This window comes from Chionomys nivalis, chromosome 3, assembly GCF_950005125.1.
Source record: "Chionomys nivalis chromosome 3, mChiNiv1.1, whole genome shotgun sequence".
Lineage (NCBI taxonomy): Eukaryota > Metazoa > Chordata > Mammalia > Rodentia > Cricetidae > Chionomys > Chionomys nivalis.
In genome coordinates, this window is record NC_080088.1 from 81027891 (window position 1) to 81046286 (window position 18396).

Genomic DNA, 18396 nt, shown 5'->3' on the forward strand with positions numbered 1-18396 from the left:
CGGCTGGCTGGTCACTCACTTTCTTGGTCCTCTCTCTGTAGCAGCAGGCTGGGCTTCATTATGTTCTGATATTTATCTTCTTCTCTCTATATATTTTTTCTCAGGCTACTTCGTCTATAGTTCTCTATGTTTCTGTTTCTTCTGAGGCCTCTTTGTGCCTAAATTTCATATTATAATCTGAAAATATATTTCAGCATTCCCTGGATCTTGACTGACCATTGCTCTGTCTGTTGTTTCCTCTATTCTAGTAAATAGGAGCTGGTAAAATGTATTGAATCAATGGCATAGGGGAGACGTGGAATCCAGTATACCTACAAAAGCCTCACCAGTCACCACATTCTGTTTTTACCATGTGCCTCTTTCTGTGGAAAACAGGCTCATTCAATGGTGTTTGTATTCTCACAGTAGCGTTTTACTTATTGTATTGGGGGAATCTGGTAAAGGTAATCAGATACCTTGTTCATTATCTCATGTGGACGTTAGACCATGTTAGAGAGGGACTTAGTGCAGGTAGTCCCCTTGTATGCAGCACCCTCTCATACTCTATAATCCGAAGTACAATTTGGACTTTGTTGTTCTTGCCAGCTGGTGTCCCTTCAGCGGGATGGTCTTATTTGTTTCTCTTCTGTCTTTAACATTTTATGCGTGATTTGCTCCTATACTTAATTTTACCATAGGTTTTTTTTATTTTCATTTTGTCTCCATGGTTATCTAATTGACTCGCAGCTTTCTATGTAGTAGCTCTCTATGGCCTTTTGTCACAATCATTTCCCCAAACATTTACTATTGTTTGTTTTTCCTCTTAGAGGAAGCAGATTCATTTCTAATTTTTATAATTGATGATTTGTTAATGTGCACCATACATTATACAATCTAGCTATAAACTAAGCAGAATATAATATATAGTAAAATTGAGAATTTAGTTTTGCTTTTTGATGATGCTTAGTGATTTGGATTCTCAATAACTTAGACTTGCCTATTAGCTATTTACTGATAAACAGAGAAAGGTCTCAAATATACTGTTGGGAATACAACACTTTTAGGTAAGGAAAAGTAATATCTTTTACACATGGCACTTTTTGTGATGTTAAAAGTCTTGTAATAATTTGCTGGAAGATATAACAACTAAATTATGTTTATTGTAATCAACACTAAGTTAAGTATGTTGGTTGATGTTTTTCTCCTACTCTAGACTAACATGTATTAAAAAGTAGTATATTTCATTTGTGTATAAAAAGTGCATCTGTGAACCCATGTCTGCAGTACTACAGAGTGTGCAGACAACAGAACCCTTGTTTTGTGCAGGTCCCTCTCCTCCTCCACATCCTCAGTACCAGTGGCATCCTTTTCACTGATCTTTAAAAGTTTAAGTGAAAATAATAGAAACTGTGAATGTAACAAGTCAGATATTAGCAAATGTGGAAGAATTCCCACTGGCTTGTTACCAATCGCTGCAGGCCTAGCTTTGGAGTTAGCACATAGGAACTTCTGTCATCTTTCTGTTGTTTTTGTTGGATTATTTTATCCATCATTTTTCTCAAAGGTAATGGCTACCATTAAAGTCAACATATGTTACTTTTAGAAAAGTGACTGACATTACTTGATTCACTCAGGAAGACTCCTTTGATCAGAGAATTGAGCTTATTGACATTTAAAGGCATTATTATCATATTGTAGGATCTGGATGGGTCAATGGCACCAGAAGAACATTACACATAGAACCAAATGAGCAGGGTCCATCAGGACTCACAGAGAATAAAGTGGCAATCATTGATCCTGCCGTGTATTGGCACTAAGTTTTCAGCATGCATATATGTCATGGTTGTTTAGATTGGGTATTTGTAGGACTCCTAGAAGTGGCAGTGGCTGTATTGCTGACTTTTTTGCCTGCTCTTGGGACTCTCTTGCTCCAACTTGTCTCTTCCATGGCTAACATGATAGTTTGCGCCTTATCTTGTTGCATCTTGATATGCTGTGTTTGGTTCTATGCTTGGGAAGCATGTTCTTATGTAAACAGAAATGGAGAAACAGTATATCTGGGTGAAGGGAGATGGGGAAAGACTAAGAATGGTGGAATGGGAGGCTGTAGTCAAGATGTCTTGCGTGATAGAAAAGTAAATAAAAAGAAAACAGAAAATAATAAGTAATTATGTTAGTTATGGTCATCTTGTTGATTTTTGTGCTTTTATTTTCAATGTCATGTTTAAATGAGTAAGCACAGATTTTCTTTCCTCTCTACAGTCCCTTCAATGTGCTCATTCCTCACTTTAGTCAGAGATGTTTGTTCCTATACTTCTTTATATTTAGTTGATAGTAATTTGCTGCAGCCCGTGCAACCTGGATGCCAAGACTGGCGGCGGGGCGGGGAGGGGAGAGGTGCCAGGATTGACACACGGAGGCTTCTTTTCAAGTTGGAAGAACAGCAACCTTTATTTTTCCAAGCCACCTTTTATACCTCTACTGCTTCTGTGGAGAGCCACCAGCCAGAAAGAACACAAACATCCTTGTCAATTACAGACCACAAGGAAGTCCGCTGTCAGTCAGGGGGAGTGAGGGCAGCTGGATCACAAGAGTAATTTACTTCAGGCTGCTTACGTTATGAAAGTTTTCCTCTTTGTCCTTCAAATGTGGCAAAAAGATTCACTGGGAACAGAGAGGCAGGGACAGAGAGATCAAAGGGATCCTGAAGAAATGCAAAAAGTGTTAGTATCTCAGACAGAACCAAGAAAAGCCATGGTGAGTCCCTGGTGTTGCATCAGAAACTATGATGCTCTATTTGGGACCAGGGAAAACCATGTGCTACCAGGAGATTTTAACATGCAATCATTTGCCAGGCAAGTGCAAAGAATCACCACCAATTCACAGTAGCTAGCATCTCACATAATCAAACACTTCTCAGGGGCGGTTCAAATACATCCTGGGAGCTCGCATATGAATGCCTCAATCCCTGAGTTTTGTGACTCTGGCCTGCAGTCTCAGGATTTCAATTGGAGATAGTACAATTGTATGAGTACCTATCTCCCTCCTGCCCAGGCATCAGATTTTGCTCTGGGAAGAACTGAGAGACATAAGTTGGGAAACAAAGAAATCCGGTAGGTTTAGTCTCCTAGAACACATGATCTTACAGGAATGAAGCTGGGGGTGGAAACATGAATGCTAAGGTTTGGGACAGTCTGTGCTGAACTCTTCTTTCAGTTCTGATGTTTACAGTCAGCCAACCTGTCAGAAGCTACATGCCCAGAAAGTCACTTGTTGGTCTACTCAATACCAGGTTCTTGAATGGGGCCTCCAAACTCCAAATCCAAATATTTGTGTTTATTTGTTCTTTGCCTTTGAGACTTTGATGCCAAGCCAAGTGCCTGCAAGGGTCAGAACTCAATCTGTGTATTAAACTCATGAATACTTTTAAACCAAATATATGGCAGTCGTAAAGGAAGAAGAAAAGTGACATCCTTTGTCTTAGTGGTAAAGGTAAGAGTAGTGGGCTGGAGGGCACTGGCAGCTTCTCTGGGCCAGCTTTCAATTTGTGAATTAGTCCTTTCAGTCCTGGAGAAGGTGATCTATCCCCAAACAAAACCTGGTCAAAGTAGAGCCTCTCCTGGCTCCTGAGGCCCTTTGTACCTAGTCTTACATGTTAGGTTGATATCCACGGCAAACTAGCTCTTTTTCTGAAGGGAAATGGAGGAGGAGTGGATCTGGGGGAGAGGAGGTGAGGACTGGGCAGAGTGGAGGGAGGGGAAATTGTGGTCAAAATGTCCTGTATGAGAGAATGATAATAATTGAAATTCCTGGTGAAATCACTGAGAAAATGGCACAGGGTGTCAGGGGTATGTAAGAGTTGGAAAGAACTCACTGACAACTAGAAAAGCACATTTTAAGATGTGCATCTAGGTGGCACCATGATTGTGTGGCCTTGATATACCGAATATTTTCCCAAGTGTTTCACACTTTGTCTTTTACCTAGAAGATTTTCAAATGTGCTCTGAACAAAATAGCATGTTAACCCCATGTGTTCTTCCCTACAGGCTTTCTGTCGTCTTTCGTAGTACTTTAATTTTATTTTATTCTAATCCATTAAGAATTTTGTGTAATAGAAATAAAAAATAAAGTAAAATGAAGTTAAAATCGTTCTTCCTTCCACTTTTTATTCAATAGTCTCTACTGGGCACCTGCCTGTGAGAGAACCTAGAGATGGATTAACTGCAGTTGACAAGAACACAGTTCTAGAGCGGCAGAGATGGCTCAGTGGTTAAGAGCACTGGCTGCTCTGGTAGAGGACCTGGGTTCAGTTCCTAGCACTCCCATGGCAGCTCACACCCATCTGTAACCCTAGTGGCAGGGGATCTGAGATCCTCTTCTGACCTCTAAGGGCACCAAGAACACACAGTGCACAGATGCATGTAGGCAAATGCTCTTTGGTATAAAAAAAATTAAGAGAAAACCAACCCTACAAATAAAGATAAATTTCTGTGGCATAAATTTGAATGAATTTATGAATGAATGAATGAAATGAAGGAAACTTCCTTTTCCTAAGCCCTCAGATTGGATGCCCAGACTGTCATTGATGTGTCTTTAATTCCATTTTCTAAAATGTCACAGAGGGTGAGAATAAATGGATAAAGATTGCACCATGAATTTCCCGTGCTGGACGGGGGACAAGGGAACTGGGGTGGAGAAGCTGCTGCGCGCTACGCAGGTGACTATTTCAGGCCCCATTCAGATACCGTAGTCCCCGATCCGGAAATCGTCCGCTGCCGGAAGTGACGCGCGGCTTGGAGCTCGCGGGAAACTCGTCTGCCATGAGCCTCTGGGTGGACAAATACCGGCCGTGCTCCCTCGCCCGGCTGGACTATCACAAGGAACAGGCGCCGCAGCTGCGCAACCTGGTGAGCAGACCGGGACGGCGGAGGCCGGCACGTTCCGCCGCTTCCTGAAAAGCCCGCGGAAGGGAATGAGAAGGCGGACGCTCCAGGGCTAGCGGGGACCCAAAGTGGCAAGTTCCCCAGAGTGGTGCTTCTGCTGCCCGGGGTCCCGTGAGCTTGGGGTGCGGACCTGGCGGAGGCTACAAACCCGGTTGTAGGAGGGGCTGGAGCCGAGAGGCTCTCTCCTGCTGCAGGTAGCTAGATGGCAGGCTGATGGAGGGGCCAGTGCCCTGCACCCTGTTCGTAGTTACTAGCCTCTTCGGAATCACAGCTAAGTCCTTTCTGAAAACGAGGACTTATTTTACCTAGTGCCTCTGTCCTCCATATGAGAGTTTTTGGAAGAATCGGGAGGGACGTGGAAGATATGTTTTAGTTGTCTTTTTTCTTGTTCTTATAATGCGTGCAATAATGTAAAAATCGAGCATTATACTTCTTGTGTATGCACACCGGTTTTTACAGTAGCTTTAAGGTTAAGTTTCCTAGCCATAGGATGGACTCATTTTATTGATTCCTGTGGCTACTTGTTTATATTCTTAGGACAGGGGTTAGTACACTATTCCTACGCGTTAATGAATTTACTATTAAAGTCTACATCTTCTCATCGGATCAAGCCCCCATGCCCATAGTGCCCTTTAGTTTGATGCCATTTTCTTCCTGTGGTTTGATAACACACTCTTTCCCATAGCATCCCTTATGTGCAGTCTTCCTGTACCCCCCAAATGAACTTGCAAGGGAATCAGTGTACCCCCCTCTTAGCAAGAAAATCATTTTGGGAACCAGGCAAGACAAGCATCTGTCTCAGTTACAGAGATCTGTTCCACATTCCCATCAGCCCTCATTTTTGAAAGTGCCCTTCAGAGAGTTTGTTGAGGGAGTCCCTGGCTTTAAGCATTTAGTGTTTTGCCTTGCATGTTCTATATTATGCATGCAAGTTAGATTGAATTAGTGCCCAGAGAAAGCAAATTTGAGAGTTTGATAAATTTCTATTGGAGTTAGATAGTAAACCAAATTCCTTAGTACTTTAGAAGTAGTTCGTTTAACCTGGAGCACCTGGGTTTGACGAGAGTGAAATGCCTTGTTCCTTCTTCCCTAGGTGCAGGGTGGTGACTTTCCTCATCTCCTAGTATATGGGCCATCAGGTGCTGGAAAAAATACAAGGATTATGTGTATCCTACGAGAACTTTATGGTTTCGGGGTGAATAAATTGAGAATTGAGCATCAACCTATCACAATAAGCATCTCTTGTCAGTGCTCAGCAGATGTTTCTGGCAAAGATTTTCTTTTTTTTTTTTTAATATTTTTTATTTTATTGAGCCATACATTTTTCTCTGCTCCCCTTCCTGACTCTTCCCTCCCCTTCAACTCTCTCCCATGGTTTCCATGCTCCCAATTTACTCAGGAAAGCTTGTCTTTTTCAACTTTTATGTAGATTATATCAATGTATGTCTCTCTTAGGGTTCTCATTGTTGTCTAGGTTTTCTAGGATTGTGAATTGTAGACTGGCTTTTTTTTTTTTTTTTTTTGCTTTATGTTTCAAAGCCACTTATGAGTGAGTACATACGATATTTCTCTTTCTGGGTTACCTCAATCAATATGATATTTTCTATATCCATCCATTTGCCTATGAATTTCAAGATGTCATTATTTTTCTCGTCTGTGTAGTACTCCATTGTGTAAGTGTACCACATTTTCCTTATCCATTCTTCGGTCAAGGGGGCATTTAGGTTGTTCCCAGGTTCTGGCTATGACAAACAATGCTGCTATGAACAGAGTTGAGCACATGTCCTTGTGGCATGATTGAGCATCCTTGGGATATATACCCCAAAGTGGTATTTCTGGGTCTTGAGGAAGGTTGTTTCCTAATTTTTTGAGAAATCACCACACTGACATCCAAAGGGGCTGTAACAGCTTGCATTCCCACCAGCAATGCAGAAGTGTTCCCTTTACCCCACAACCTCTCCGGCATAAGTTGTCATCAGTGTTTTTGATCTTGGCCATTCTTACAGGTATAAGATGCAATCTCAGAGTTGTTTTGATTTGCATTTCTCTGATGACTGAGGTTGTTGAGCATTTCCTTAAGTGTCTTTTCAACCATTTTAGATTCTTCTGTTGAGAGTTTTCTGTTTAGGTCTGTACTACCTTTTTTTTTTTTTTATTGGATTATTTTTTTCTATTGATGACCAGTTTCTTGAGTTCTTTGTATCTTTTGGAGATCAGACCTCTCTCTGTCTGATGTAGGGTTAGTGAAAATCTTTTCCCATTCAGTAGGCTGTTGTTTCGTCTTATTGACTATGTCCTTTGCTTTACAGAAGCTTTTCAGTGTCAGGAGGTCCCATTTATTAATTGTTTCAATCAGTGTCTGTACTACTGGGATTATATTTAGGGAGTGGTCTCCTGTGCCAGTGCGTTCAAATGTACTTCCCACTTTCTCTTTTATAAGGTTGAATATGGCTGACTTTATGTTGAGGTCTTTGACCCATTTGGACTTGAGTTTTGTGCATGGTGATAGATATGGGTCTATTTTCATTTTTCTACATGTTGATATCCAGTTACACCAGCACCATTTGCTAAATATGCTTTCTTTTTTCCGTTTGATATTTTTTGCTTCTTAGTCAAAATTCAGGTGTTCGTAGGTGTGTGGATTAATATCTGGGTCTTTGATTTGGTTCCATTGGTCCTTCTGTCTGTTTTTATGCCTATACAAGGCTGTTTTCAGTACTGTAGCTCTGTACTAGAGTTTGAAGTCAAGGATTGTGGTGCCTCCAGGAGTTCTTTTGTTGTACAGGATTGTTTTGCCTATCCTGGGTTTTTGCTTTTCAGCATGTAGTTGAGTACTGTTTTTATGAGGTTTATGAATAATTTTGCTGGGATTTTGATGGGCATTATGTTGAATCTGTAGATTGCTTTTGGTAAGATTGCCATTTTTACTATGTTAATTCTACCTCTCCAAGAGCATGGGAGATCTTTCCACTTTCTGGTGTCTTCTTCAAGTTCTTACTTAAAAGATTTAAAGTTCTTGTCATTCAAATCTTCCAATTGTTTGGTTAGAGTTACTCCGAGATATTTTATGCTATTTGTGGCTATTGTAAAGGGTGATGTTTCTCTGATGTTCTTTTCTTCTGTGTAAAGGAGGGCTACTGTTTGTTTGTTTGTTGTTGTTGTTGCTACATTACTGAAAGTGTTTATGAGTTGTAGAAGTTCCTTGGTAGAATTTTTGGGTTGCTTATGTAAACTATCATATCATCAGCAAATAATGAGAGTTTGACTTCTTTTCTGATGTGTATCCCCTTGATCTCCTTTTGTTGTCTTATTGCTCTAGCTAGGACCTTAAGAACTATATTGAATAGATGTGGAGAGAGTGGACAACCTTCTGTTGTTCCTGATTTCAGTGAAAGCGCTGGGAGTTTCTCTTTATTTAGTTTGATGTTGGCTGTTGGCTTCCTGTATTTTGCCATTATTATGTTTAGGTATGTTCTTTGTATCCCTGCTCTTTCCAAGACCTTTATCATGAAGGGATGTTGTATTTTGTTGAGAGCTTTTTCAGTATCTAATAAGTTGATCATGTGGTGTTTATTTTTTAGTTTGTTTATATGGTGGATTACATTGATGGATTTTCATATGTTGAACCATCCCTGCATCTCTGGGATGAAGCTGACTTAATCATGGTGGATGATGGTACTGATATGTTCTTGGAATCAATTTGCCAGTATTTTATTGAGTATTTTTGCATCAATGTTCATGAGTGAGTTTGGTCTGTAATTCTCTTTCTTAGTAATGTCTTTCTTTCTGTGGTTGTTTGGCAATGTTGCTTCTGTTTCTGTTGTGTGGAATAATTTGAGAAGTATTGGTATTAGTTCTTCTTTGAAAATGCTGTAGAATTCTGAGCTGAAATCATCTGGTCCTGGGCTTTTTTTGGTTGAGATATTTTTGATGCCCATTTTTATTTCTTTAGCAGTTATAGGTCTATTTAATTTGATTATCTGGTCTTAATTTAATTTTGGTAAGTGATATTTATCCAGAAAGTTATCCATTTCCTTTAAGTTTTCCATTTTTGTGGAGTACAGGTTTTCAAAATATGACCTGATGATTCTCTGTATTTCCTCCGTGTCTGTTGTTATGTCCCCCATTTTCATTTCTGATTTTGTTAATTTGGATATTCTCTCTCTGCCGTTTGAGTATTTTGAATAAAGGTTTGTTCATTTTGTTGATTTTTCTCGAAGAACCGACTCCTTGTCTCATTGATTTTTTTTTTGTATTGTTTTCTTTGTTTCTATTTTGTTGATTTTAGCTCTCAATTTGATTATTTCCTGCAATCTAGTTCTCTTGGTTAGTTTGCTTTTCTTGTTCTAAAGTTTTCAAATGCTCTATTAATTCACTTTTGTGGGTTTTTTCCAGCTTCTTTCTGTAGGCATTTAGTGCTATCAACTTTCCTCTTAACACAGCTTTCATTGTGTCCCATAAATTTGCTTATGTTGGATGGTCATTTCATTGTATTTTAGGAAGTCTTTAATTTCTTTATTTCTTCCTTCACTCATTGATGATTCAGGTGATCATTGTTCAATTTCCATGTGTTTGTGGGCTTTCTGGAATTAGTGTTGCTGTTAATTTCTGATTTTAAGCCATGGCAATTCAATAAGATACATGGGGTTATTGCAATTTTTTTATATCTGTTGAGGTTTGTTTTGCTACCGAGTATGTGGTCAGTTTTTGAGAAGGTTCCATGGGGTGCTGAGAAGAAGGTATATTCTTTTATGTTTGGACGGAATGTTCTATAGATGTCTGTTAAGTCCATTTGATTCATAAATCTGTTAGTTCCCTTATTTTTCTGTTAATTTTTTGTCTGACCTATACCGTGCTGAGAGTGGAGTATTGAAGTCTTCCACTATTATTAGTGCGTGGAGTTTAATGTGTGATTTAACATTCAGGAGTGCTTTTTTTTTTCATATGAGAGTGCCCTTGTATTTGGGGCATCAATGTTTAGTAGTGAGATTTCCTCTTGATGAATTTTTCCTGTGACTAATATGAAGTTATCTTTCTTTGTCTCTTTTGATTTTAGCTTGAAGTCTATTGTGTTAGATATTAGGATAGCTACATCAGATTGTTTTTTAGGTCCATTTAATTGGAAATGTTTTTCCCAACATTTTACTCTGAGGCAGTGTCTGTCTTTGAGGTTTGGGTGTGTTTCTTGTATGCAGCAGAAAGATGGATTCTGTTTTCATATTCAGTCTGTTAGCCTGTGTCTTTTATAGGTGAGTTGAGTCTGTTTATATAAGGGATATTAATGACCAGTGATTGCTATTTCCTGTTCATTTAGTTTTCATTGTTGGTTATGATAATTTGTGTGTTTTTCCCTTCTTTGCGATTTGCTGCTGTGAGATCATCAATTGTCTATGTTTTTGTTGATGCAGCCAATTTCCTTGGGTAAGAGTTTTTCTTCTAGTACTTTGTGTAAGGCTGGGTTTGTGGCTAGGTAATGGTTAAATCTGGCTTTGTCATGGTATATCTTGTTTTGTCCTTCTATGGTGATTGAAAGTTTTGCTGGGTATAGTAGTCTGGGCTGGCATCCATGGTCTCTTAATGTCTGCATAGTGCAATGCTTCACCACTTTCTAGCTTTCATTGCTCCGTTGAGAAGTCAGATGTAATTCTGATAGGTCTGCCTTTTTATGTCACTTGGCCTTTTTCCTGTGCAGCCCTTAATATTCTTTTCTTCATTCTGTATGTTTAGTTTTTTATTATGTGGTAAGGGGACTTTTTTTTTTTTTTTTTTGATCCAGTCTATTTGGTGTTCTGTAAGCTCCTTGTATCTTCATAGGTTTGTCTTTCTTTAGGTTGGGAAAGTTTTCTTCTATGATTTTGTAAAATATATTTTCTGTGCTTTTGAGTTGAACTTCTTCTTCTATGCCTGTTATTCTTAGGTTTGGCCTTTTCATGGTGTTCCATATTGCTTGGATATTTTGTGTTAAGCTTTGTTAGATTTGATGTTTTCTTTGACTGATGAGTCTATTTCCTCTATTGTATATCAGTGCTAGTAATTTTCTCTTCCATCTTTTGTATTCTGCTGTTTATGCTTGCATTTGTGGTTCCTGATCATTTTCTCATGATTCCTGTTTCTATAATTCCCTCAGCTTGTGTTTTCTTTATTGTCTATTTCAGTTTTCAAGTCTTGAGTAATTTCTTTCATATGTTTGATTGCTTTTTCTTGGTTTTCTTTAAGGGATTTGTTGATGTCTTCCAAATTTTTGTTTGTCATTTCCTCCATTTCTTTGAGGGAATTTTTCATTTCCTCTTTAAGGGCCTCAAACATTCTCCTAAAGGTATTTTTAGGTCATTTTCTTCTGCTTCATCTATATTTGGTTGTTCAGGTCTTGCTGTTGTAGTGTCACTAGATTTTACTGGTTTTGTGTTCCTGATCTTTGTGGTGTTGCACATGTTCTTTCCTTGTCTACCCATCTTTTCCTCTAATTGGTGTAGCTGGGCTGTCTGTAGCTCTGGTGATCAGTCTTCCAGGTGCCAGTAGATCCAAGGCTCAGGTGGTTGCCCTTTAGTCACTCCGTGTCCCTGGAGCTTGCTCAGCACTCCTATGGTTTGTTCTGCTATCGTGGAATTCACTGTATCAGGCTTATTCTGTTTTAGGGTGCCAGCTCAGAATTGTTTCTGTAAATGTCCCTCATCTGGATTCACTCCTGTGGAGGTCCCTAGCTTGGGGTTGGTCCCTTAGAGGTCCCAGCTCAGGCCTACTTCCTCAGAGGTTCCAGACTCACGCCCAGACACCGACAGAGGTCTCTGGTTCCTGCTCACTCCCTCTAAGGTCCCAGACTCACAACTGGACCTGCAGGGGTCCTGGCTTAGGTCTACTCCCTCAAAGGTCTCAGACTCATGCCCAGGCCTGCGGAGGTCACTGATTCCTGCCTATACACTCGTAGGTGCCAAACTCATGCTGGGACCCACAGAGGTCTTTGGTTCTGGCCCACTCCCCCAGCAGTTGTTCCCCTGAACCTGTTCCTGTGAAGTTTGCTGTCTCAAGTCAGCTCCAGCCTAAGTTGCTGACTCAGTCCTGTTCCCGTAAATGTCCCTGGTCTGGATCCGCTCCCAATCCTGCGGAGCTTGCCGTCTCTAGCCTGCTCTGACCTAGGTCACTGACTTAGTCCGGTTCCCGTGGAGCTCGCCACCTCTGGCTTGCTCCGGCTTAGGTCGAAGGCCCAGTCCTGCTTCCGAAAATTTCCCTGGTCTGGATTCACTCTTGCTCCTGTAGAGTTTACTGTCCCAGGCCTATTCTAGCCTGGCACAGCCCTGCTTCTGCAAATACTTCTGGTATGGATCTGCTCCTGTTCATGTGGAGTTCGCCATTTCTGGCCCACTCTGGCCCACATCGCTGGCTGGTACTGTGGAGTTCTCTGCCTCAGGCCTACTCCAGGCCAGGTCACTGGCTCAGTCCTGTTCCTGTGAAGTTTGCTGCCTCGGGTGTCCCTAGCAAGGAATTTCAATCCTGGTCATGTATACACTTCTCCCCACCACTGGCTGCCTATGACTTAAATTGTGTGTGTGTGTGTGTGTGTGTGTGTGTGTGTGTGTGTAGTATGCATACATCAGTTGAAACAGACATTCACAGTGTCAATGTGAAAATCCACAAAAGTAATTAGCTGCAGAACATGAATGCTATAAATTGATACGTGGTCGTAATCTCACACCAGTTGTCTGAGAGGGATTGCAAAGACACATTATTAAGCGGGAAGAGTAAAACAGGTGTGCATGGGATTCCCTCTTTCTATGCTATTATTTGCCATGGAACATGAACATATTTTTCCTTTATTTCTGTGTTAACGTGGAAGACTGTTCATGTAGTTAGTGGTGATTGGTTATACATGAGAAAAAGAAGATAGCCAGTAAGAAAATGTTGAGTAGATTCTTATTTCATTCACAGACTCCATCTAAAAAAAAAAAAAAAAATTGAAATCAGCACCATTGCCAGTAACTACCACCTTGAAGTTAATCCCAGGTAAACTGCTACTAAATATTTTTAGAAAAGTAATAGGAATTACATTTTTAGCAAAAACAAACAAAAAAATAGTTTACAGTCATTGTCCTCCAGCTTAGAGTTATTTTTTTGAAATATTGCTGTACGTTTGGAAGCTTGGTCCACAGAGCAGATTAAAGTAAAGCTGGTTGCTTGACTCACAGCCTGGTGTTGGCTACTTTGTTCTCACTGAAGTCCGCTTGCTCTGCAGAGCTCACAGTTTCCAGTTCCTTGTATGAGTTCTGTTGAGCTATCCTGACTCTTTCAGTGTTGGTGAGCATAAACAAAGCTGTCTAAAAAGTCAATCCTGTCTGGAATAAGTATTTCAGATACCGAATGTGGGCCACCATCCTTCTTTGGTATAGTTTGTGTTTCGTTGAGTTCCAGGGAGACAGCTGCCTCTGTTTCTCCAGCGCTGAGTTTTATGACTGTCTTTTTACATGGTTTCTGGAGCTGAACTCAGGTCTTCATGCTCCAAAGTTAGATTAGCATGTTTGTCCATATGGTTACATGAAAAGTAATTATTTTCTTAGAACTATGAATTCAATGTTACTATTTTCTGTTGACCATCTTTAACAAAACGTAAAAAAAAAAATAGTTTTTTTTTTAGTCTTTGAAAGTAGGAGGCCAGAGAGGGTTTTTCTATGTTTGGGACTTAGGTATTTCTATATTTTATCTTCAGAAGGTCCTGACTCATATTTCCTACCACTCTTGAGATTTCTGTTCATGCTTATGACAGTTTAATGCCAGTGGCTTTTATTTGTTCTTGTTTGCTTGTTTCTTTGTTTTGGTGTTTAGCTTTTTACTTCTAGGAATGTTCTAGAATTTCTGTATGATATTTAGCTGGTAATGGTATTTTCCTAATCTTTCCACACTCTCTTTTAAAATGGTAGTAGTCTCCTATCTATGGGAGGCATTTAGTTTTTCAGTGTTTCATTAGTCACTACATGGTCTTAAATACTTTGCTCCAGGGATTCTCTTTAAAAACTCTCCCCTTTGCCTACTCTGAAGTATTTGTTTAATCCGTCTTTATAAGAGAACACTGTAACAACCAACCTAACTTCCCTTGGATTTTCCACATAAGAAGCTAATGCACAGGTGAAACCTTAAATTATTTTCTTCCACAATAAATGCTAAATGCAGTATAGAGATTAAATCTTGGTAAACAGTGGTGTTTGTAGCACTGTCTGTTATTGGTATCAGATGGGGTCAAGTAGAGTCAGTGACTAATCCTTGTGAAATCATTTTAAAGATTTCTGCACAGTATCCCTCAGCCCTTCCTCTTGTGATGCTCTTTGTGCTGTTCAGTGAGAGAAAGAGAATAAAGCCCTTGCTAGGGGCAGATACGGACTGAGGCACAACAACAAAGTGTTAAGACAGCCTACAGGAAGGCACAGATTCAGACTCACACATAGGACAGGATAAAATGGATGACACCTGATGAGTGAATTAGTTTAAATCTGGAGATGCTCCTGGTCAGATGACACAAAGAGGAATGATTTACTGATTTCTCTCCATAGTGCACCTATGCATTATAGGTGACAGTGAGTATATTAATAATGTGTTTAAAGTTACGTATTTTGTTGTCCTGTGTGAGGAATGCTAAAGGAACTAATAAATATTTGTAGTAGAGTAATCATATCTTTATAGAAGAGTGGTTGAAAAGAAAGTGTAAGCCAGAAATTGGGGATGAATTTTATGAAATCTTCTTATGGATATTGCACACACACATACATACACACACACACATGCATATATTGTGAAAATGTGTATACTTGCAATTATGAAAATTAAACAAAAGAAACTACTGATAACAGTTAACCTCTTACATGATACTGCCCTGATCACTAGCTAACAAGTACAATTAAAAAATCACTTGTATCTTTCAAGCTTGTACAGATATTGTGTAAACCACCTGAAAACACATTAGAAATTCATTCTTAGGTTCTTGGGCTTCTTCTTTACCCCCATCCCTACAACTTTCATGCAGAGGATGTATGTTTCAATAAAAAGATGGTTCCTAAAAGTAGAATCATCACATGAATTATGGTAAGCACAGTATCTACTATTTATTCTTATCAGTATATATAACTCCATTAGAATGTGTCATAACATACTGTGATAATATGCTACATGCATAATAAACAATGTCTAGTGCTGATGCATTTTCAACTCTAATGCTTCCATTAAAAGAATCCAAAAGTAGTTGTAGTTCCTCAGAATTTCAGTCATGAATAACTGCATCTTGACCTGAAATTGCTTTCAGTTGGGCTTCATTCCATTCCACAGCTTCCATTCATTAATCTAAGTAGCAACCCCATCTTTGTGAACCTGGCCAGCGAAAACAAGTCAAGTTCATGATTAGCTTTATAGGATTCTGAGCTGCATTTGAGTTCAGCTTTCCTTACCACATTTTTGCTTTGCCTTGGCTGAGCACAACATGCCAGGACAGCCTAAGGTCTGACTATATAACTTCACTGCTGAGCAGACCACTTGAACTCAGCAAGGGAGAAACTCATTTTAATCTCTCTTGTTTTCATGAGTATCTGTGGAACCAAGCCAGGAGCGAATACTCTCTTGATTTCTGTGTTTTTGCAGATGGTGAGTGTGCATGTAGCTGGTGAATGGTGTCTGCTGATAATTTTAAACCAAGTTCCTCAAGAAAGCATCCAGGAGCTACAAGGCCACATCGTTTTCCCTGAAACAGAAGAGAGGGCTGATTCTGCAGTAAGTATGTCTCTGCTCGGAGACTATGCTCAATTGTTCTGCAAAGGCTCTGTGTTTATGTTGTACATCTTCTCTGTTTCTCATAGTCCAGCCTACAATTTATTTTGACTGACATTTGCTTGCTTGTACTTCTTATGAGAGTTATGATTGAGTCTTTAAATTTATATTGTTTACCCAGTGTGGATGTACCTCCATTTTGTTTTTGCCCGCTCATTTTTCAGGACATATATCCTCAGTGAATTGATGATGTTTATCACTGTGAATTCCATAGTGACAGGTGAATATTATAGCTTACTGATGACCATTTTTCCATAGACTCTCTCATATCCTCAGATAAAGACAGTAAATGCAAATGTATGGCATGGCTTACTTCTTAGGGCTCTGTTTGCTACTGACTTAGAAAATGCATATAAACCACCTGGAATGCATTGTTTAGCATAAGTCTTTCAGTTATGAGATTGTAGAATTAGAAATGTCATATTCTCCTGAAAAACAAAACCACATATACAACATTCCCTTGAGAATCTAGAATGCGGCAGATACTTGTAGCTTATACTTAGCATAAAACTGGTGCTGTTGTATTCACTCTACAGTTTCCATGCTTTCTTTCGTGGGCAATCACTGTCACTACAGTAATGATGTGACTCTCTGTGAAAAGCTGCGATCAGTTCATTTTAATGTATTGATGTTGACTTCATTCACCTGTACTTGGTTCTCTGTGACGACGTCTATCACTTCAGAGATTGTTAGTTTAGCTTTTGTGTTTCTGGTGTTGTATATAGTGTTTCATTCTGTAGCCAGGATGCATTGGATTCACGTTATCAGCAATAATTATTTTGGAGCATTGCCAATTGATGAACATAAATATCAAATTTTATGCAGAAACTGAACCTGTCCCTAATTATTTTGATTTGTTCCCTTGCATGGGATCTCCCCACATCTCCCCCCATTTCATGTCTAGATTTCAGAAAAATAGGTATGTATTTATAGGTTTGTTATTTTTAATTTTCCTTCTATTGAAAATAGATATTTTTCCTCACATAATTTCATGATTATGGTTTTCTCTCCCTTTACGACTCCCAATTAATCCCCATACCTTTTCCATCCAGATCATCCCCCTTTCTGTCTCTCAATAGAAAACAAACTAAGGTAGAATAATGACACAAAATATAATATGATGTACTAAGATAAAACAGAACTAACACAGAATAATAGGAAAAAACAATCACATGAAAAGTAGCCCAAAAAAGGCACAAGAAACAATTATAGATGCAGAGACCCATGACTTTTCAAGGTCATGAATTCCCTAAAACACTGAAGTGAAACTGTAATATTTAGGGTAATAAGTGATAAGAAAATATATAAATAAAATAAACTATAAGGGAAAGAAAAGTTGAAAAGTTCTTAGATGACATTATGACACAAGGAACTTCTAAGATGCTGTTGAGTTTGAGTCTCAGCATGCAGCCTACCTTTGAGAGTAGTTTCTTATGCCAGTGACAGTTCCTTGAAGCAAACCAAATTTTCATTTACAAGGGGTTATCAGTCAGAGATTGTTTTCTGGGCTAGGGATCTGGGCATGTGTCCACCTCTTCAGTTCCAGTACTAAATTTGGTGCAGAACTGTGCATGACCTGTATATGCTGCCTCAGTTTCTGCTCGTTAATATGGGCTTCAATCCAGTAGAGGTAGAGGACTGTGTATGTTTGTGTGGGGGAGGGGCATGTGGGTATCTTCCTCCTTTTATACGTGGTCCTGTTATCCCTGAGGGGAGGTATTTGAAAGAGACCTCCCATTTAGCAGTGTTTCAAGGTCTCTCAATCTCTGTATCTATTTTGGCTGTGAGCCTCTCTATGTTTTCTCCCCACCTATTACATGAGGAATATCCTCTTTTTGGTTGAGCAAGGCTTTGATCTATTAGTACATCCTGTATAGTAGAATGTCATTTGGAGCAATTTTATTTTTATATTTTAGAACCGTAATGTTGGGTTTTATTTATGTCAGGTCTTTGGGCTGTCTAGTTTCTGGTTTTTGGTCACCAGAGCAGTGTGAGGTATGGGTTTCATCTCGTGGAGTTAGCCTTAAGTCAAATCAGGTTTTGAATTATTACTCCCACAAGATTTGTGCCACAATTATACTATCAAATCTTAAGGGCAGGACACCAATGTAGATCAAATGGTTTGTATTTGGGCTTGATGCTTATGTTTGCTCTCAGTTGTATGTAGACTACCTTGCTGTACCAAAGACTCAGGTAGTGATAAAGACTCTATATAGACACCAGCTCCACTTCTCTGTGATCAGTGAGTTTTTTTTTTTTAAATGGAACACTGATTTTGTTTTGATCAGTAAATCCAGATAACACAAGGCATTAGCATTTTCAAACACTGCAGTTTTTACTTCATTTTAACTAAATGTGTCTGGTGGAATCTTGCTGTATTCCTTAAAACAGAATGGTGATATTTTCCCCAGCCAGACAAGCTGACACCTACCTGAAATCAATCTTTTAGCATGGTAAATAGATTCTAAATTTTAAAGGCAATGTGTATACTAAAGCAACTCATAGTCAGTTCTAACAATTATTTAAAAGCTTGTCAGGGTTTTGATAAGAGTAGAGAGGCAAGAATTTCTTACACAGTATGCCAGATCAGCACAGTTTCCAATCTGACATTATAGGCATTTGAGTAATGTGTCATCAAATCACACAGTATTTGTGGTTGACATGCTCAAGAAAT

General features: G+C 39.3%; 1 protein-coding gene across 1 annotated transcript in view; it reads left to right on the plus strand.

The window, feature by feature from the left end:
- The window catches only part of LOC130871351 (zinc finger protein 850-like), a 169464-nt gene that overhangs the window by 1498 nt on the left and 149570 nt on the right, over positions 1 to 18396 (plus strand). The window contains exons 2-3 of the mRNA XM_057764696.1: positions 4710 to 4886; positions 15537 to 15665. Of these exons, the coding sequence (XP_057620679.1) occupies positions 4710 to 4886; positions 15537 to 15665 (306 nt within the window). The remainder of the gene's footprint in view (positions 1 to 4709; positions 4887 to 15536; positions 15666 to 18396) is intronic.